The sequence below is a fragment of the Pistacia vera genome, unplaced genomic scaffold (genome assembly GCF_008641045.1).
Source record: "Pistacia vera cultivar Batoury unplaced genomic scaffold, PisVer_v2 Contig1180, whole genome shotgun sequence".
Taxonomy (NCBI): Eukaryota; Viridiplantae; Streptophyta; class Magnoliopsida; order Sapindales; family Anacardiaceae; genus Pistacia; species Pistacia vera.
The window spans coordinates 390753-408072 of NW_022195227.1; the positions used below are offsets into that span (position 1 = coordinate 390753).

The window sequence follows — 17320 nt, forward strand, 5'->3', positions numbered from 1 at the left end:
GTTTCATAGTGCCATATCTCATAATGCAAATTGAAGATTGAATCAGTAAGGGGCCTCCCGTTGAGCCAACAATAACATTGCCACTTGCCAGTGCCCTAATGTTATATCTTAACACCCCCATTTTGCTGCTACACAAAACAAGGCCTTAAATTTAATCTTCAATGGGTTTTGTTTTGTGTTGATAGACAATATTACCCTTCTTGATTGTCCCAAACGCAGAGAAAGGGGTGAGAACTGAGAGATCTGGCAAAAAGACTCATAAATTTCACCTTTTCAAATTTTTTTTTTTAAATAAATCATTGAAGAATTTCGAAATAAATCAATTGAATGGTAAAAGAAGGGTTTAGCTAGATTAATGAAATCACGGCTTTGGTTATTATATAATTCAATATAAGTGTACGATATAAATTTCACATTATAAGTTTACAAAGTTTTGCGTAACAAATTTAAAAAATTTATAACCTTAAAGGAGTTGGTTTAGTATTCAAGAAGGTTTGTTCCCATTCTTGATGTTGTGTCTGATTTTTCCACCAAGCTTGGGCAACCGTGAGGATATAGCTTGTTCCAGGACCAGTTTGACTCCACCGGTTGTCCGACCCAACATAAGCTCATTAACACATAGCTCGACCCAGCATAAGCTAGTCGCGGACAACCCGAGTGATCATTCAATCAATTCCCAGATATCTTAAGATCCCAGATATCGTGGGAATGACCAAATCAACATCAATCTCAACGCGATCACAGTGCCCAATCTTGAGAATATTGGAATTGCAGTTCAGATCAATTGTGATCCCTTTATTTTCGCTATTTCCTTTGTACAAACCTTGTATATAAACCCCCAAAAATGATGAAAAAGGGGTTACGACTTTGATAAAGAATTCACCTTGTAAGCTCACAACAAATACAGAAAACAGTGGACGTAGGCTCAAGAGTTTACCTCGCCTAACCACTTTAAAAATCTCTTTGCCATTTACTTTATTGCATTTATTATTCACCCACTGCTGATTACACATAATCACACACACATCCATTCTGGTCCCACCAAGGTCGATCAGAATTCTCTGGTTGGTGCAGATTTTTGTACCAACATTTTGGCACTAGAAGGAGGGCCTCCGCCAATATCACAACAATTCTTGTGAACAGTCGCAACAGCCTACCTAATCCAAGCCCACAATGGTGCACATCAGATCAAAGACCACCATTGGAAACCTTGAGAATGTGGAAACCGCCCATCAGGAGGTACAACAGGACGTTGTTGGATGCCAACCACCCGTGCCACCAACTTAGCACGTTGTGAATAACCAGGGGGCAAGGACATCAAATCCCGACAACGGCCAGCTGGTGGAAATGATCAGAACAATGGTTGCATAGGCGGTGCAACAAAATGTGGCTGAGCTGAGGAATCAGTAACCACTTGCCCATAATCTTAACCAATCGCGCTTCACCAACGCCACCCCAATATATATGAATTCTGTAGGCGACCAGTCTGGTTCATCGACGCCAAGAGGCGGTCACTACCCCTGACATTGCAAGCTACACTCCGCTCACGAGCGTGAGTCCCGAGGGCAAACTAACCTTGGGAGGCAACCAAGGAAATAGCCACTGGGGGAGAGTGAAGACAACTTCCATCCTCGAGACACTCAGTAATATCCCCAGCGTCAGCGTGCCGATATTAACCCATGCCCAAGACAAGATCAATCTCCATTAGCTCGCGAGACGAACCATGTGCGCCAATCTGGCAATGACCAACATTCCGGTTATAACCAACGTCGCGAGGAACGAACCAACGAGCATGATAACACTTATCAACCTAGCCATCATTACTCAACTTTGTGCATCAATGCCCACAATAGAGGAGCTTCACAATCAATAGATTTGCGAACTCATTTGCTTGAAGTAAGGCTAAATAGAGTTAGCCAGGGCAACCACAATGAAGACATAGATTGTGTACAGAGAATACTGGACGATCTGAAAGCCCGCCAGAATGGTATGATCGAGGAAATAGTAAGTTCCCCATTTATAGAGGAAGTTCGCAAGGCCCCACTTCGGCAGGGATTCAGGGCGCCAGAAAGTAAGTTCGACGGGAGAGGGGACCCAAGAGACTACCTTGATAATTTCAACGACCTTATGGAGAGGCACCAGGTCTCTGATTTGGCGAAGTACAGGTGTTTCGCAGTCACACTAGTGGAAGATACCAGGAGATGGTATAAGAGGTTCAAGGCGAACTCCATCAACTCTTGACAATAATTTTCCTCGCTGTATTTATAACAATTTCAAGCAAGGAGGCAGTTTTCAATGTCGCTTACCTACTTGAGCAACATTCGTCAGGAGAAAGATGAAACATTGACGTCATACTTGACAAGGTTTCAGAACGAACAGGCAAATGTTGCAAATGCACCCGAAGAGTCCATTCAAACTTTATTGATTACAGTGATCAGACCAAACACGGAGTTGTGGAAAGAACTTCAAAGTGAAGATCATGTAAGCCTGAACAAGTTCTATCAGATGGCTGTAAACCACCAATGGGTAGAGAGCTCGTTGGCAGTAGTGGCCAGAAGTTTGAAGTGGGAGGCCCTTGATAGGCAACAAGATCGCCTATCGGATAAGCGCGGGGGCCAAGACTGCAATGAAAGGGATCACATTAGGTTCTAGAAGAGACAAAAAATGGATAATCGCGGAGACAGACAACCCTTCCCACAGTACACAAAATACACTCCCTTCACTTAGGACATAGCCCACATCTACGAAGTCGCCCGTGAGATGACGAGACTACCCGCTCCATAAAGAATGAAGGGGGCTCTAGACAAAAGAGATCAAGAAAAGTATTGTCAATACCACTGAGATGTCAAGCACAACACAAACGAGTGCCGAGCTTTGAAGGATGCTATGTGAAGACTTGATAAGAAGAGGCCACTTAAAGGAATTCGTTAAGACGACACTAGTGAGCAAAAATCCAAGCGAGCAAAACAACCAGATCCTCAACCAGACCAAAACCAAGCCCAGATTCAGGTCCAACAAGCCCCGCCAAATGCCAACAACGAAGTCTGGGTAGGCATGATCTACGGGGGGCCCGATATAGCAGGGAGTTCAGGTCTCACTCGCGAGAAATATGCTCATGAGGCAAGGACAGACTCGGTTCCTCGGATAATGAGCTGTGAACAGAAACCGCCCAAGCAACCCAGACAGGAGAGCAAGGTATAGGAGTCACGATCGAGGAATGCAAAGAATCCCCTCACCACAATCATGACGCGATTGTAGTCGCGGCTAGAATCAGTAATGGTCGGGTGCAAAAGGTAATGGTCAACAATGGGAGTGTAACGAACATCATTTTCCTGGGAGCTTTTCGAGGAATGAGGTTCACAGAGAGAGATCTGAGGGCATGCCCTTCGCCGCTCTATGGATTTACCGGGGACAACCTGGTTCCCAAGGGGACGATCGACCTCCCCGTGACTTTGGGGACGGAGCCCAAGATCAGGATAGTGATGGCCGAATTTTTAGTGGTAGCCTACCTTACCTCGTACAATATCATCCTCAAAAGACCGATCTTGGATGACTTGAGTGCAGTCACATTGGTCCGCTGCCAAGCAATGAGGTTTTCAACTCCCAGGGGGATCGCGACGATCAGAAGCTGTAGAAAGGAATCTCGAGAACGTTACAACGGGGCCATACACATGGCACAAAAGTGGCCACTCCTGAGAACTATGGTTATAGTAGAATCTAAGCCAAACCCTGAACCACTCGAGGATACAATAAATCCTTGCATCTATAGAGAAGAACCCGCAACAGGACCGACAGAAGAGCTATGAGAAATAAATGTTAGTGAGGAAGATCCAACTCGCGTACAAAAGATTGGCAGCAATCTGAGTGAAGAAATGGCTAAAAATCTGATGGGGTCCTTGAAGAAAAACCTCGACGTGTTCGCATGGGTGTATGCGGATATGGTGGGGATAAACCTCGAGGTAATGTGCCACAGGTTGAATCTCGACCCTAAAGCTCGACCCATAAGACAAAAAAGAAAATTATTGATGCAGAGTGCTCACGAGCTCTCAAAGATGAAGTTGACAAACTCTTAAAAATCAACTTTATCACAGAAGTCAAATACCCAGACTAGCTCGCCAACTCGGTCCTGGTCAAAAAGTCGAACGGCAAGTGGCAAACTTGTGTCGACTTCACAGATTTGAACAAAGTCTGTCCCAAAGACAGCTTTCCGCTACCACAGATCGACTAGCTAGTAGATGTGACAGCCGAAAACACTCTACTTAGCTTTATGGATGCGTACTCAAGATATAACCAAATCTCGATGTACGAACCTGATGAAAAACATACCTCTTTTGTTATTGATCGTGGAATTTATTGTTATAGGGTTATGCCATTTGGCCTCAAGAATGCTAGGGCAACCTATCAACGCTTGGTGAACAAGATGTTCACTGACCAAATTGGCAAGACTATAGAGGTATACATTGACGACATGCTCATCAAGTCAAAGGTCGCAGAAAGCCACATTGAGCACCTGGGGGAAATGTTTGACATCCTCAGAAAATACCAAATGAAGCTCAACCCCTTAAAGTGTGCATTTGGGGTAAGCTCGGGGAAATTCCTGGGTTTTCTCATGAACCAACGTGGTGAAGAAGCCAACCCAGAGAAAATTCAAGCTCTGCTCGATATGAGAAGCCCGACCAGCTTGAAGCAGGTGCAAAACTTGATAGGGCGTGTGGTCACACTTAGCAGGTTTGTTTCTCTAGCCACACACAGATGCCTACCATTCTTTGAGACCTTGAAAGGAAATGGAGGTTTCAAGTAGACAGAAGAGTGTGAGAGAGCTTTGTAGGAGCTGAAGAAACATCTGGGACAACTGCCTTTGTTGTTAAAACCCATCCAAGGTGCGGCATTGTTATTGTACTTATTGCTATCAAAGTCTGCTATCAGCGTGGCATTGGTACACGAGGAAGGAGGAGTACAATGGTTGGTATACTATGTAAGCAAAAGACTACTTGACATGGAAACGAGGTACCCTGAGATGGAGAAGCTCGCCTTCACCTTTGTCATCGTTGCCAAGAGGCTGCGACCATATTTCCAGGCACACTCAATTCACGTGCTGACCAACTTCCCTCTAAAGAAGATAATGCAAAAGCCCGAGGCATCGGGTAGGTTAATCCAGTGGATAATATAGATGAGTTAGCACGATATCAAGTACATCCCAATGATAGCGATCAAAGGTTAGGCCTTGGCAAACTTCATATCTGAATTTTTCTATCAGTCGGAATGTGAGTCAAGCCTGCCAAAGCCAGGTACCTCGAGAGAAATCGAGCAACGGGAGTCAAAGCTCGATGACTTATGACAATGGACTTTATATATAGATGACTCCTCGAATGAGAAAAGGGCATGAGCGGGGCTTTTGCTCGAAGTCTAAAAGGAAACCTGATTAGAGTCGTGGTAAGGTTCTGGTTCACCGCTTCCAATAATGAGGCTGAGTATGAGGCATTACTCTCAGGGGTTCACCTCGCCAAGGAAATAGGGGCAGAATTCGTTAAGGTTTACAGCAACTCACAGGTCATGGTCCACCAAATTATTGGGGAATACCAGGCGAAGGAGGACATGATGTCGTCCTATCTACAACTAGTTGAAGCTGAGCTCAAGCAGTTCAGGTATTTCACAATCCACCAGATCCCAAGGGAAAAGAACACGCAAGCAGACACATTAGCCTGCTTAGCCTCTACAATGAACCAAGAGAAGACTGATTTTATCCCAGTTAAGTTCCTCTCAAAACCAAGCATCTCCGCTTCGCGGGAACTAGTTTTAACAACGAGTCAGAGATACAGTTGGATGGACACGATCATCGCCTACCTAAGGGATGGTACACCGTTGGAGGAAAGAACTGAAGCTAGAACACTCCACACAAAGGCAGCCCGGTACACATTCATCAATGATAAATTGTATAAGCACAGGTTCAATGTACCGCTGTTACGATGTATCGATCATGAAGACATGGATTATGTTCTAAGAGAGATCCATGAGAGGATTTGTGGAAATCATGCAGGAGGCAGGTCCTTAGCTTACAAAGTACTTCGCTAAGGGTATTATTGGCCAATGGTTGTTGATGACACGACGGACTATGTGCCCATATGTGAAAGGTGTCAAAGGTTTACAGATATTCCAGAGCTCTATCTCAGGAATTGACTACTCTGACGAGCCCCTGACGTTTGCGATTTGGGGCATTGACTTAATCGACCCCTTGCCTCAAGGAAAATGGGGCGTTAAGTTTGCAATGGTCGCTATTGATTACTTTATCAAATAGGCAAAGGCCGAACCTTTGGTAATCGTCATGTCGAACAAGCTGAAGGGCTTTGTCTACAAAAATATTATTTGATGGTTTGGAATCCCCCACACTATAATAACTGACAATGGGAAACAGTTCGACAGTGAACACATCGATCTTTCTACGAGCAACTCGACATCAAGAAGAGCTTCGCTGTTGTTTATCGGACTCAAGCTAACGGTCAAGTGGAGGTCGTGAACAAGGTCATCAAGCATACCATTAAAAAGAAGCTCAACGCCCTGAAGGGAAGATGGGCCGATGAGTTGCCTGAAGTCTTGTGGTCCTATAGAACGACAGCCAAGAGTTCTGAAGTCTTGTGGTCTGATAGAACGACAGCCAAGAGTTCGACAAGCGAAACCCCATTCTCTTTATCATACGGGTGTGAAGCAATGGTCCCGATAGAGATGGGAATCAGTTCGTTTCGAAGGGAACTTTTCAACGAGGAAGTAAATGAAGACCTTCTCCGTCGAGGCCAAATTTAATTGAAGAACACCGAGCCAAGTCTCAACTGAGGCTCGCCTCATATCAGCAGCGAGTCAAATGATACTTAAACACTAAAGTCAAAAGTAGAGACTTTGAAATGGGCGATCTAGTCCTCAAAAAGGTCATCCAAGGTACCCAAAACCCGAACTTGGGGGCACTTAGACCCAAATGGGAAGGTTCTTTTAGGATCTCAAAAAAGCTCGCACCATGGTCTTTTCACCTAGAACACCGAGCATTTACGAAGGTATTACTAATAAGCAGCTCGGGTCTCACTTGCGTTTTTTTTTGTTGTAAGGCCGTCCACTGCCGAAGCACTTATCAATAAAAAAGGTATTGTTCATGATTTTTCTTTGTTCACTATTAAAGTTCTTTTTAGCTTACTTAGCATTTATTTATTGCCTCAAAGGTCGCGACCTACTCGATCGTATTCCAAAAAGAGAACTTATAGTCAAGAGTCCAGAAAAAGGTAGCTTACCCCTAAAAGCCACGCCAAAATCCAACTATTTGAGGATGAAACATCCTAAATCGACGAAGTTAAACTTAAAAATTTCTCAAGAGAAAACACGTCGGAGGAAATCGGCCTTAAGCCGGCGACTAAAACTCGAAGCAGACAATTGATCAGGAATCAGAGTTGCAAAAGATTTCTTTACACACATTCGGAAAGCTCTTAAAGAAGCGGGCTACGCATAACTTAGAGCGAATTCAGATCTTCCATTACAAGTCCAACTAGGACGAATAAAATGACTCCGCATAAATATAATAATCATTGCTTGACAAAGCTATACTGAGAAATTTCTTTTTCATTAATAGAATTCTGTTACATTCTAAAAAAAAAACAAAAGGAAAGAAAAGAAAAGTATGAAGCTTCAGACAACTGAGGGAGCAGGGGGATCATCCTGGGCTGGTCCAGGGAGCTCGGCACCAAAGGTAAGAGATGGTTCTTCAACATGAGGGACGACATCAGTTTCTCCAAGGTTAGAAGCCTCACTCGAGGGAAGTGTAGACATGAGAGCTGGATCCTCGACTTCCAACTTAAGGTTAATCTCCTCTTGGCTCTCCTCAACCTCCTGTTGGCCCTCATCATCATCCTCGGAGTCATCTGAGTAGACATAGGCTATTCATTGGGCCTCAACCTTCATCCTCTCGACTTTCTTCTGGTAAGCTCGTTGAAGGAAAGAGAAATCGATTAAAGGGTGGGCTTCCCTCAACTTCTGCACGAGGAAAACCAACGTCTGCCAGGCCTGAGTAGTGATGACCTCGTTCAGTTCTTCAATGTGGAGCCTGAGTTAACTGGCCTCGGTTTTGGCTTTTCATCGATCTTCCGCCTCTTGGGCAAGGTTGAGTGAGGACTGCATAGATTTAGCCTCCCAGTTTGAGACGGCCTTCTAAGCTGAGGAAAGGTCGGAGTTTAACTTGTTATTGGCACCTCACTATTGTGCCAAATTCTTATCGGCTTCCACTGCCTTAGCTTTAGCCTTCGCCCAAGCAGCCTTGCTCGCGTTGAGCTTGTCAAGGAACTCCATTTTCTTGACCCCCAAAGGCCGCTATTTCCCCCCTGAACTGTTTGAGCTCAGCCTGCTTGGCCATCCTGTCTTTCTCAATAACCTCGGCCCTAGCTAGAGCTTCCTCCTTCACCGTCTCTATCAATTGTGCCCCCCCCACCCCCTTGTGAGTGCCCTCCAAAATGGCATAACACTCGTCATAAAGGAGCCTACTCGCCATGGCAACCCAGCAACAAAAAAAAAAAAAAAAAAAGGGAGAAAAGGGGGACAAGACGAAAAGTTAACAAGAAGCAAAGATAGCATGCAATGATAAAAGAAAAGAGGAGCGAACTATCGTTACCTTCGCAGCATAGTTGTACACCAAGGCCAACATATCAGTTAGGGTAGCATCCCTAACGACCGCGAAGGTTCACAAAGTGATCCCATCCCTGGCCGCTATGGCCCTAATGCTGATATGGTCAGGGAGTTGGTCGATCAGAGCGTCGATCGCAGCTTGGGCCGTTTCATCCATCTACTTACTTTTTGTCCAGGACGAGCTGGATTTACTCCCTCGATAGTGCCAGCCTTGCTCGCAGGGGCATACTTCTTCTTGGCCAAGTCCTTGGCTGCTGTTTTCTTTAGGCCGTCAACTTGCACGACGACCTCTTTGCTAAAGCCACCTTGCTGCTCGGCCACCTTCTGTTTGCTCGAGCCCCCTAGAGGCTCGATTGCTTTTTTTTTAACCAGAGCTATCGTCCTGCTTAAGTGCCTTCAGTTTCCCCGAGCCTCTAGTAAGCTCGAGAGTTTTCTTCACTAGTCCCTTCTAGAACTCAGAGACATTTTTTTCTCCTGCTGTCTTCAAAGCAGTCGCATGCCTTTTTGCGCTTAGGCCCTCCCTAAGCTCGCCACCAGCGCATTTCACACTGGCTACATCAGCTAGCAACTTCGTCACTAGGCTAGCCGGTGTCTTCTTGGCAACTGTCAAAGTTGCCATTTACTTCTGAGGCCTTTGGGTTTCTCGGCCCACATATTTGCGAGAAAATAACAAACAGTGAGCGACTTATTCACACGGGAAAAAGTGCAAGCAAATGATAACTTACCCTTATCCAAGATCGTAGGAAATCTTGCATCGTTCCAACAGAAGTCGTATGCTCGCAGGTAGGGGAGCGTAATGATTTTGTTAATGTTACATTGTTCATGAGGAAGATCACTGAAATGTTGGAGCCTTTGCAAGCTCACGGTAGAGAGATCATTCTGCTCGATGTTAACTGCAAAACAAGGCAATCCGGTTAGCTAGAATACAAAGCTCGAAAGTGATCCTCGCACATACGATAAGTCGAAATCTTACTCGCTTCTGAGGCAAAGGCGTCGATCTCCCAGGCTTTATAAAAGAAAAATTGTGAATCCTAGTATGGGACCTTCTTCGGGACGTTGACCAGCCCGTTGAAACGTACCTTTCTTGCTTTGGAAAGGTAATATGTCTGATCTTGCCCTTTTTTGAGCCTATACAGATGAACGAGCTCCTCGACGGATAGCTCACCCAACTCAGCAATCATGTACGCTATATACAGAGCAATAGGAATTTGCAAAAAGTTGAAGGGGAATGATGTCCAACCGCCTCAGCACGTCATCAATAAAATGATGAGGGGGAATGGATACCCCACATCTCAAGAGGGTCTTAGAGATGGCCACCTATCCAGGTTGGGGATTCTTTTGAGAAATATCCCCCGGGGCTGTCAAGTTAAGCTGCGGCGCATAGACCACTCTTATGCGTTCTAAATCCCCAACGGTAATTGAGGATTATGGCTCCCTTCGCATCTTATGGACTTGAGACCTCGCTGGTTGAGCCAACTGAATCGAGGCTCGATCGGAAGGGCCCACTGCATCAGGATCCGAGCTTTGTGTGACGATTTCCTCCAAAACCTCGGGGGCTGAGTCCCTAAGGACTGTCAAGCCCACGGGCTAATCGAACATGCGGTCAATTGTGCGATTTTTATAGGAAGACATACTTATAGCTTGCTTCAGGGTATTTAAAACAAAAGCGAACATGTGTCAAAGCTCGACCATTTCACACTTGCTTTTAGTTCAAGCACCCAAGATAGCTCGTGCCACACAATAAACGCATGCAACCTACCCGAGGTTTCGGCGGCCACCGTGTTAAACCCTCCTTAAACCTAGGACGACGGAGACATATCAAAAACCCTACTAAAGCCCTAGAACATACAATGTGGCCACAACGGTAGCCATCTATTGACGCAAAAAGGGGAAAAACGAGTAAAGGAAGGGAAAAGAACCTTACCAGAACGAAAGAAGTGCAGAAACTCATCAGAAAGAGCACTGTGATGATGACGAGTAGCAGCAAAGTGGACAAAGATGTCAAAGAACTTTTGTGGACTGAATAAGCATTATGACGACTTCGCCACCTTTTATAGTGGTTTGCATGGAAGACGAAAAGGTAGGGTTTAACCGCAGCCGTCGATCTATGAATCTCAACCCTTCATTTGTTGAGCAATCTCAGCCCTTAGACGTGGCCATGTGTCATCTATCCACGAAAGGCAACGAGCCATCGGACTGTTATACTGACAACAGTCGATGCATGTCGCCTCGACTTTGCGCGTGAACAGCTGTAGTCGCCCATGAGTGACGAAACGTGACTGACAAAGGCATTTAATGCGACATGATCGCTTTGAAATTACATTTTTGCCCTGACTTTTCATGTTCTGAGTTTGGCAGGTATCGCGGGAAGTGAACAAGTGTGAAGCATGTCAACCGGATATAAGGTTGACCTTGGAAGCTCGATCGAACCTGCGTCTGGAGACTTGTTGGTGATCCCGAGCTTGACATCAAATCGAGTAATAGTCTTCGAAGCTCGAAACGAGCGTCGAACACTAGGGGGTAGATGTTGTGTGTGATTTTTCCACCAACCTCTAGCAACCACGAGGATATAGCTTGATCCAAGACTAGTTCGACTCCACTGGTTGTCCGACCAAGCACAAGCTCGTCAACACATAGTGCATAAGCTAGTCACAGACAACCCAAGTGATCATTCAATCAATTCCCAGATATCTTCAGATCCCAGATATCGCGGGAATGACCAAATCAACATCAATCTCAACGCGATCAGAACGCCCAATCGCGAGAATATCAGAATTATAGTTCAGATCAATTGTAATCCTTTTATTTTCGCTATTTCCTTTGTACAAACCTTGTATATAAACCCCCACAAATGATGAAAAAAGGGTTACGACTTTGACAGAGAATTCACCTTGTAAGCTCTCACAGCAAATACAGAAAACAATGGACGTAGGCTCAAGAGTTTACCTCGCCGAACTACTTTAAAAATCTCTTTGCCATTTACTTTATTGCATTTATTATTCACCCACTGCTGATTATACATAATCACGTGCACATCCATTCTAGTCCCACCAAGGTCGATCGGAATTCTCTGGTTGATGTAGATTTCTATATCAACACTTGAGTTTCTAGGCTTAAACCTTAAAGTCACCTATCATAATAACGTTGACAGACTTACGTGATTCTTTGGGTTTGTACAGTATTCAATGAACCCCCCGAGATTAGTTGAAATACGGACAAACTAACTTGGATACCTCGGTTAAAAAAAAAAAATTACAAAATTTATAATGATATATCAAATGCAATATATCAAAGAATAAATTTGAAATGGATCGGTACACCTCTCATTTCAGAACTCGTATGTTTATCCCATATTTGGTTACAAACACGTAATTTTCTAGATTGAATTTATAAACATTAGAAAATGGAGTCAAAATCCAACAGACGGTTACCGTAAACCATATACATAGTATAGTTAAAAAAACGTTTAGATTATATATATACTTAGGATTTTTCAAGAATAATCTATAAAATAAAAAAAGTAATCCCAGACTTAAAAGAGGTATGCAAAGAATTATATCTAATCTTGAAATTCATGATTCTCTCTCTCTCTCTTTTTCTTTTGTTTCAAAGACTAAATTTGACTTTTTATATGGGTCTTGATATGCCTTTTGTACTCAAATAAAAATGAAAAAGTCCAAAAAGCCCCAAACATTTCTGGTTTGATCCGGAGGTTTTAAAACTGAGGTTGCCTCTCTCTCTCTCTCTCTCTCTCTCTCTCTCCAAATTTCATAGTAGCAGAGGGCCCCTGAAAGATGGCAGAAGCGCAATTGTCCGGTCACCAAACAACATCCTTCCTACGCCCACACTCGCTACTAACAGCAACAACGCGGCGTGCCGGTGTGGCGCCGTCTCCAAGCCGTGTCTCCTTCGACACGCCCAAGGCCAAAGTCCTAGCCATGGCTATCAAGAGAAGTCCTAAGCGTCTTAAATACTCCTCTCCTCAATTCACCAAGGTCTTCTTCTCCTCTTTCTTTATTTTTTTAATTTTTTTTCTCTGAGCTATTGCTGATGCAGCTTTCTGCTTTCAAAAGCAGTTTTGGAATTGTTTTTGTTTTTAGTAACTTATTTATTATTTGTTCTCTCTTGCTTCTTAATCATCAAAACGGTTCCATGGCCAGGGCGCATCACGGACTACCTAGTTACTAAATGTCGGCTCTTTACAAAAGATATTTAAGAAACGTAAAATTTTAATTCCTGTAAATTGAACTTCTGAACAATAATGTGCCACGTGTTAAAATTTCGAGCTCTGCAATCCGAGGGCTCTAGCAAGCGGGCTTGCTGTTTGAAATGATTTTTGATAACTTCAAATAGTAATCAATATTTTGATATAGGGAGAACGTGTTCAAGGCATTTACCAATTTGGCCTTTATATATATATATTTGTTGCCAATAAAAGTTTCAAAATTAGACGTTGAATGTTATTATATCATATTGTTTCCTTGATTTACCAAATCAATAAAAGGAACTGCTGCATTGCATCTTAAAAATGTTATTCTATCAAGATAAACGTTAATGCTAAACAGTAATGGTTAAATTATTTGTATGTTTTGTGTTTGAGTGTTAACAACGTGGCTGTTGCTCTAACATAACAATTCTTTTTAATATATGATCAAGGGGATGTGACAGTGTAGGATCCCAGATTTGGGATTTGGTTACCCTTACCACCATGAGTGGGTCTTAAGAACCTATAGAATTATGTTGATAACATCTAATCTAATGTTAAATTGTTTAGGAATTGAAAGAAATGTTAATTACAAGGCACAAGCAGGGTTGGTAAATTTTACCATTTTCACACTGTAAGCAGTCTGGTAACCTAGTGCCAATACAATGTTGTTCACCATATTGTTGAGTTTATGGTTCCTTATAGGTTGTGATTATTATAATAGTTTTACATTTTCACTGGATTTTTGTTTGTTTACTAGTTTAAATTCTTATGTTCATTAGGAGGATAGGTTGATGTATGTTGAAGTTGATCCATCAGGAGCAGACTGTTGGAAACTGGAACCTGTTGTTGATCTTTTGAAAGAGGGAGCAGTGGGGGTCATTCCTACTGACACTGTGTATGGCACTACTTTATCTTTATTTTTAGTCAGTTCGAGGCTGTGTTTATTGTCATGATACTTTGTGTCTTTAACAAGGTGGCTGTTATTTAAAATTTTGAAAAACTAGAATTTTAAGTCTGTATTTCCTTGTGCAACTTTGAACTAGTTTTTTTGTTTTTCTAAAGGCAATTTCCCTGATTCATTATTTTGTACTGCAGTTTTTTGGTTTTTCAGAAACTGAAAATGGGATTTTGGATGTAAAGCCTATAATAATTATAATTTTTATTATGAATGCATTGCCATTGATGTTTCCTACCAGAAGTTGTCTTGATCCCTCTGTTAGTGGGTGTATATAGAAGAAAGGGAAAATGGGGACAATTCCCTAAATTTAACATCATGCTGATGTTTGGTTCAGCTGTGGGTTTTTTGTTTTCTCAGGTTCAGAATAATGTGAAGCTTGAAATTTAATTTTTAATTTAAAAGCTGTCAACACTTGCTTTGTTCTTAGGTATGCAATAGTTTGTCATTTGAAGAGCCAGTCAGCTATTGAACGTCTTCGAAGGTAGATGATGTTGTTTCCCTTGTACTAACTTTACATTTCTCTATTATCAACCTCTTGGTGACAGTGGTCTTTTTGTTTTCCCCCCTATTGCAGAATAAAGAATATAGAGCCCTCGAAGGTAAGGAATATTGCTTCTCTTCAGTTTAATATAGAAGTTCTTATCTTCCTTAGACATGTTTAGATATTTAGTTAATCTGCTTTGTTTGGATGCCGCATGCAGAAAGCATGCACGAGGAGCTTATTGATATTAGTACTTGTTTAGTAAATTACCATGCATCTTACCATTGACAGTTATGATTTCTGCTCTTCTCTCATGCAGCCTCTTAGTATCTTGTGCCGCTCTCTCCGGGACATAGATATATATACAACTGGGTTCCCTCGTGGTGATGGTCAAGGACATGCAAATATATTTCGAGCTGTTAAACACTGCTTACCTGGACCTGTAAGAATCTCTCCTTCATCTTATAACTATTGCTAGCTGATTAAATATAAGGTACCCATCATTGGCATTCAAGAGCCACTATAATAGCTATTCACAGTGTAAAGAATATGAGGGAAGCTGGAGCAATACCCAGCATAATATGGCTTTTCACATGCTTGTCTTCTTAATCAAAATTTTCACCCTGCATGTATAGCTAATAGATTTACAAAGAAAACTTCCAGGTGATTTTTACAGCCATCTTGAGAACTTTTGGCATAGGACATTTCTGGGTGGAACAGCTCTGATCATTGTGTTTCTTTCTTTTGCATGTCCTGGTATCATATTAATAATGCTGATAATCATGAGTGCATGTTTATTAAACACTTACAGTTGCATTGGGTTCCTCAAATCTTTTATATGTATTATTATCCTGACAAAGTTTCTATGGAACAGTACACTTTCATTTTAACTGCCAGCAAAGAATTGCCTAAACAATGTGTAAGATATGGTACTACAACAGCCAAATATGCTTCCAGAAAAAATGTGGGTGTCCGTATCCCTGATGATGCCATATGCCAAGCAATATTGGAAAAGATGGATGCTCCATTGATATCCACAAGGTTGGTTTGAACAATTGTGATTAAAGCTGGTTTAGTTTTTATCTTTTCCCCTTTCATTCACTTTTTTATCTATTTATTTATTTATTTATTTTTGTTATTGATGGAGAAATAATTCTTATTATTTTCATTATTAATGATAAACAAGTTCAACACATTTTGTTATGATCTTAAACTGAATCTGTGTTTCTTGTCTCAGTGCCAAATGGCCGAAGGAGAATGAATGGATGATGGATCCAGTGGTGATAGCAGATATATATGGACCAGAGGTATGAGTTCAGTTAAGAAGATTGTTTTGTTTAGGTCAATTAATTTTGTAGGTTTTGCCTCCAATTTACTGCAGAGAGAAGTTTAATTTAGTAATCTGAGGAAGTCATCTCATTGCAGTGCGTTTAAATGTTGATCCTTTCTTTGGGTTAATGTTTTATTACATCGTTTGAAGTAGTTATTTTCTGTTTAAGTTTATGTATGAACTATAAGATAGGTTTCTTTGTTAACAGAGCTCCTCTGCTTATCTCAGTTTCTCTTCTTGACAATTTGATGACTTAGTTCTAAAGAATATTTGGACAAACTCCCTAACCCACCCTGCAACGGTCTGGCCACGTTTCTCCATGGTTCCCCGAAATATGGGAAATTTAATAAGGGTACCTGCTGTATTTACTTGCCTTTCTCTTGTATCCTGACAGAAAGAGATCGTAATTCACACTTCAAAAGTTAACAAGTTTTGTATATCTTTCTTTGGATCTTTAGCTATGAGAAGGCCTAATTGTAGTTATGATTCCTTGTAAATCACTTACTGTACGCCTGTCAGAAGTACAGTGTCTTTCTTGCTCTTGATTTGTGGTCATTTAAATTTTATTTTAGGGCCTCGATTTTGTTGTTGCTGGTGGTGTAAGAGTTGCAGATCCTTCCACTGTAGTTGACATGACTGGAGCTTATCCAAAAATTATTCGGCAAGGAAAGGTATGCATAGCTTCTGTTTTTCTCCATTGTTAGTGAATCATGTAAAAGAATAGCAAGGTGGGAGTGCACTGATGCTTTTGTTATTTGGAAATTTTGCTTATCAAAACTTTGTTTCTGATAATGCTGACAGTGACACAACCTATAAACTACTCTTGGCACAGTTTGATGAATTCTACTGTTGTATTTTACATCTGATCTTATGATTCTATGTTGTTCAGGGACCTAAATTACCCTGGATGGAAGAGAACGATGCTTAATGACTCAGCTACACTTGAAGATCTAATCCCTTCTGCTACCTAAGATGTTCTTGAACATGAATCTTGACAGAAACCTGTACAGAATTATAGTTTGTCTGCATTCATCACTTTTTATATGATATTTCAGTTCTGGGTCACATAATTAACATGACCTTGCATAGACAGCATAGATATGTTTTGTAAATGTCTGGTCAAGAAATGCTGCTGCAAAATTCTAGTAAATACTGAACATTTTTTATACTTGTGACTTGTGAGTGAATATCTCAATTGGTTTAAGGTCAATGAAATTACATCTATGGGAGTTAACCCTTGCTATCTTTGGACTGCTGTTGCTTCTAGACCCTGTAACAAATAAATAAGTTATCAGATGTATCAGAAACAGATCGAACGATGGCTATGGTACTGCCTTTAATTTGGTCAGTTTAATTTTAATTTTATCACTTTTACAGGAGCTGAGAAAAAACATAGATTTTAGAGGGGCCACTTGTTTGGTGCATCATAAATTTTAGGTTTAATGGCTTTACTCGTACACAGTTGCCAAACTCAACAGGTCACTCCTGGTTGGTATTTCCTCAGTATTCAATGGTAAGTAATAAATTCTCAGAACTGCAAGAGTTGTGCCGTCATCAGACCTTTTTAGCAATTCAATATTTCAATGTCATAAACAGTAAATATAGATATTTAAAAACAGTAGTCAACCATCCTTCACTTACCATTTTACCGAAATTGCTTGCAGGAATTTTGAGCCTTATCTCATTTTT

At 41.8% G+C, this 17320-nt stretch overlaps 1 protein-coding gene across 1 annotated transcript; it reads left to right on the forward strand.

Moving 5' to 3' along the window:
* Positions 1–12508: 12508 nt before the first annotated feature.
* LOC116110492 (uncharacterized protein YciO-like) lies at positions 12509–16966 on the forward strand. The gene is made up of 9 exons (XM_031396708.1): positions 12509–12650; positions 13642–13757; positions 14248–14301; positions 14395–14419; positions 14621–14743; positions 15176–15342; positions 15539–15608; positions 16204–16302; positions 16521–16966. The coding sequence occupies exons 1-9, from the start codon at positions 12594–12596 to the stop codon at positions 16557–16559; spliced, it is 750 nt and encodes a 249-aa protein (XP_031252568.1). The 5' UTR covers positions 12509–12593; the 3' UTR covers positions 16560–16966.
* The last annotated feature ends 354 nt before the right edge of the window (positions 16967–17320 follow it).

What these genes read in the sequence shown, in the direction of transcription:
- LOC116110492 (XM_031396708.1), top strand. Translation starts at nt 12,594, where the DNA reads ATGGCTATCAAGAGAAGTCCTAAGCGTCTTAAATACTCCTCTCCTCAA. An exon ending in CCTCTCCTCAATTCACCAAG is followed by an intron (nt 12,651 to 13,641) that starts GTCTTCTTCTCC and finishes TATGTTCATTAG; the next exon opens with GAGGATAGGTTGATGTATGT. An exon ending in GCTATTGAACGTCTTCGAAG is followed by an intron (nt 14,302 to 14,394) that starts GTAGATGATGTT and finishes CCCCTATTGCAG; the next exon opens with AATAAAGAATATAGAGCCCT.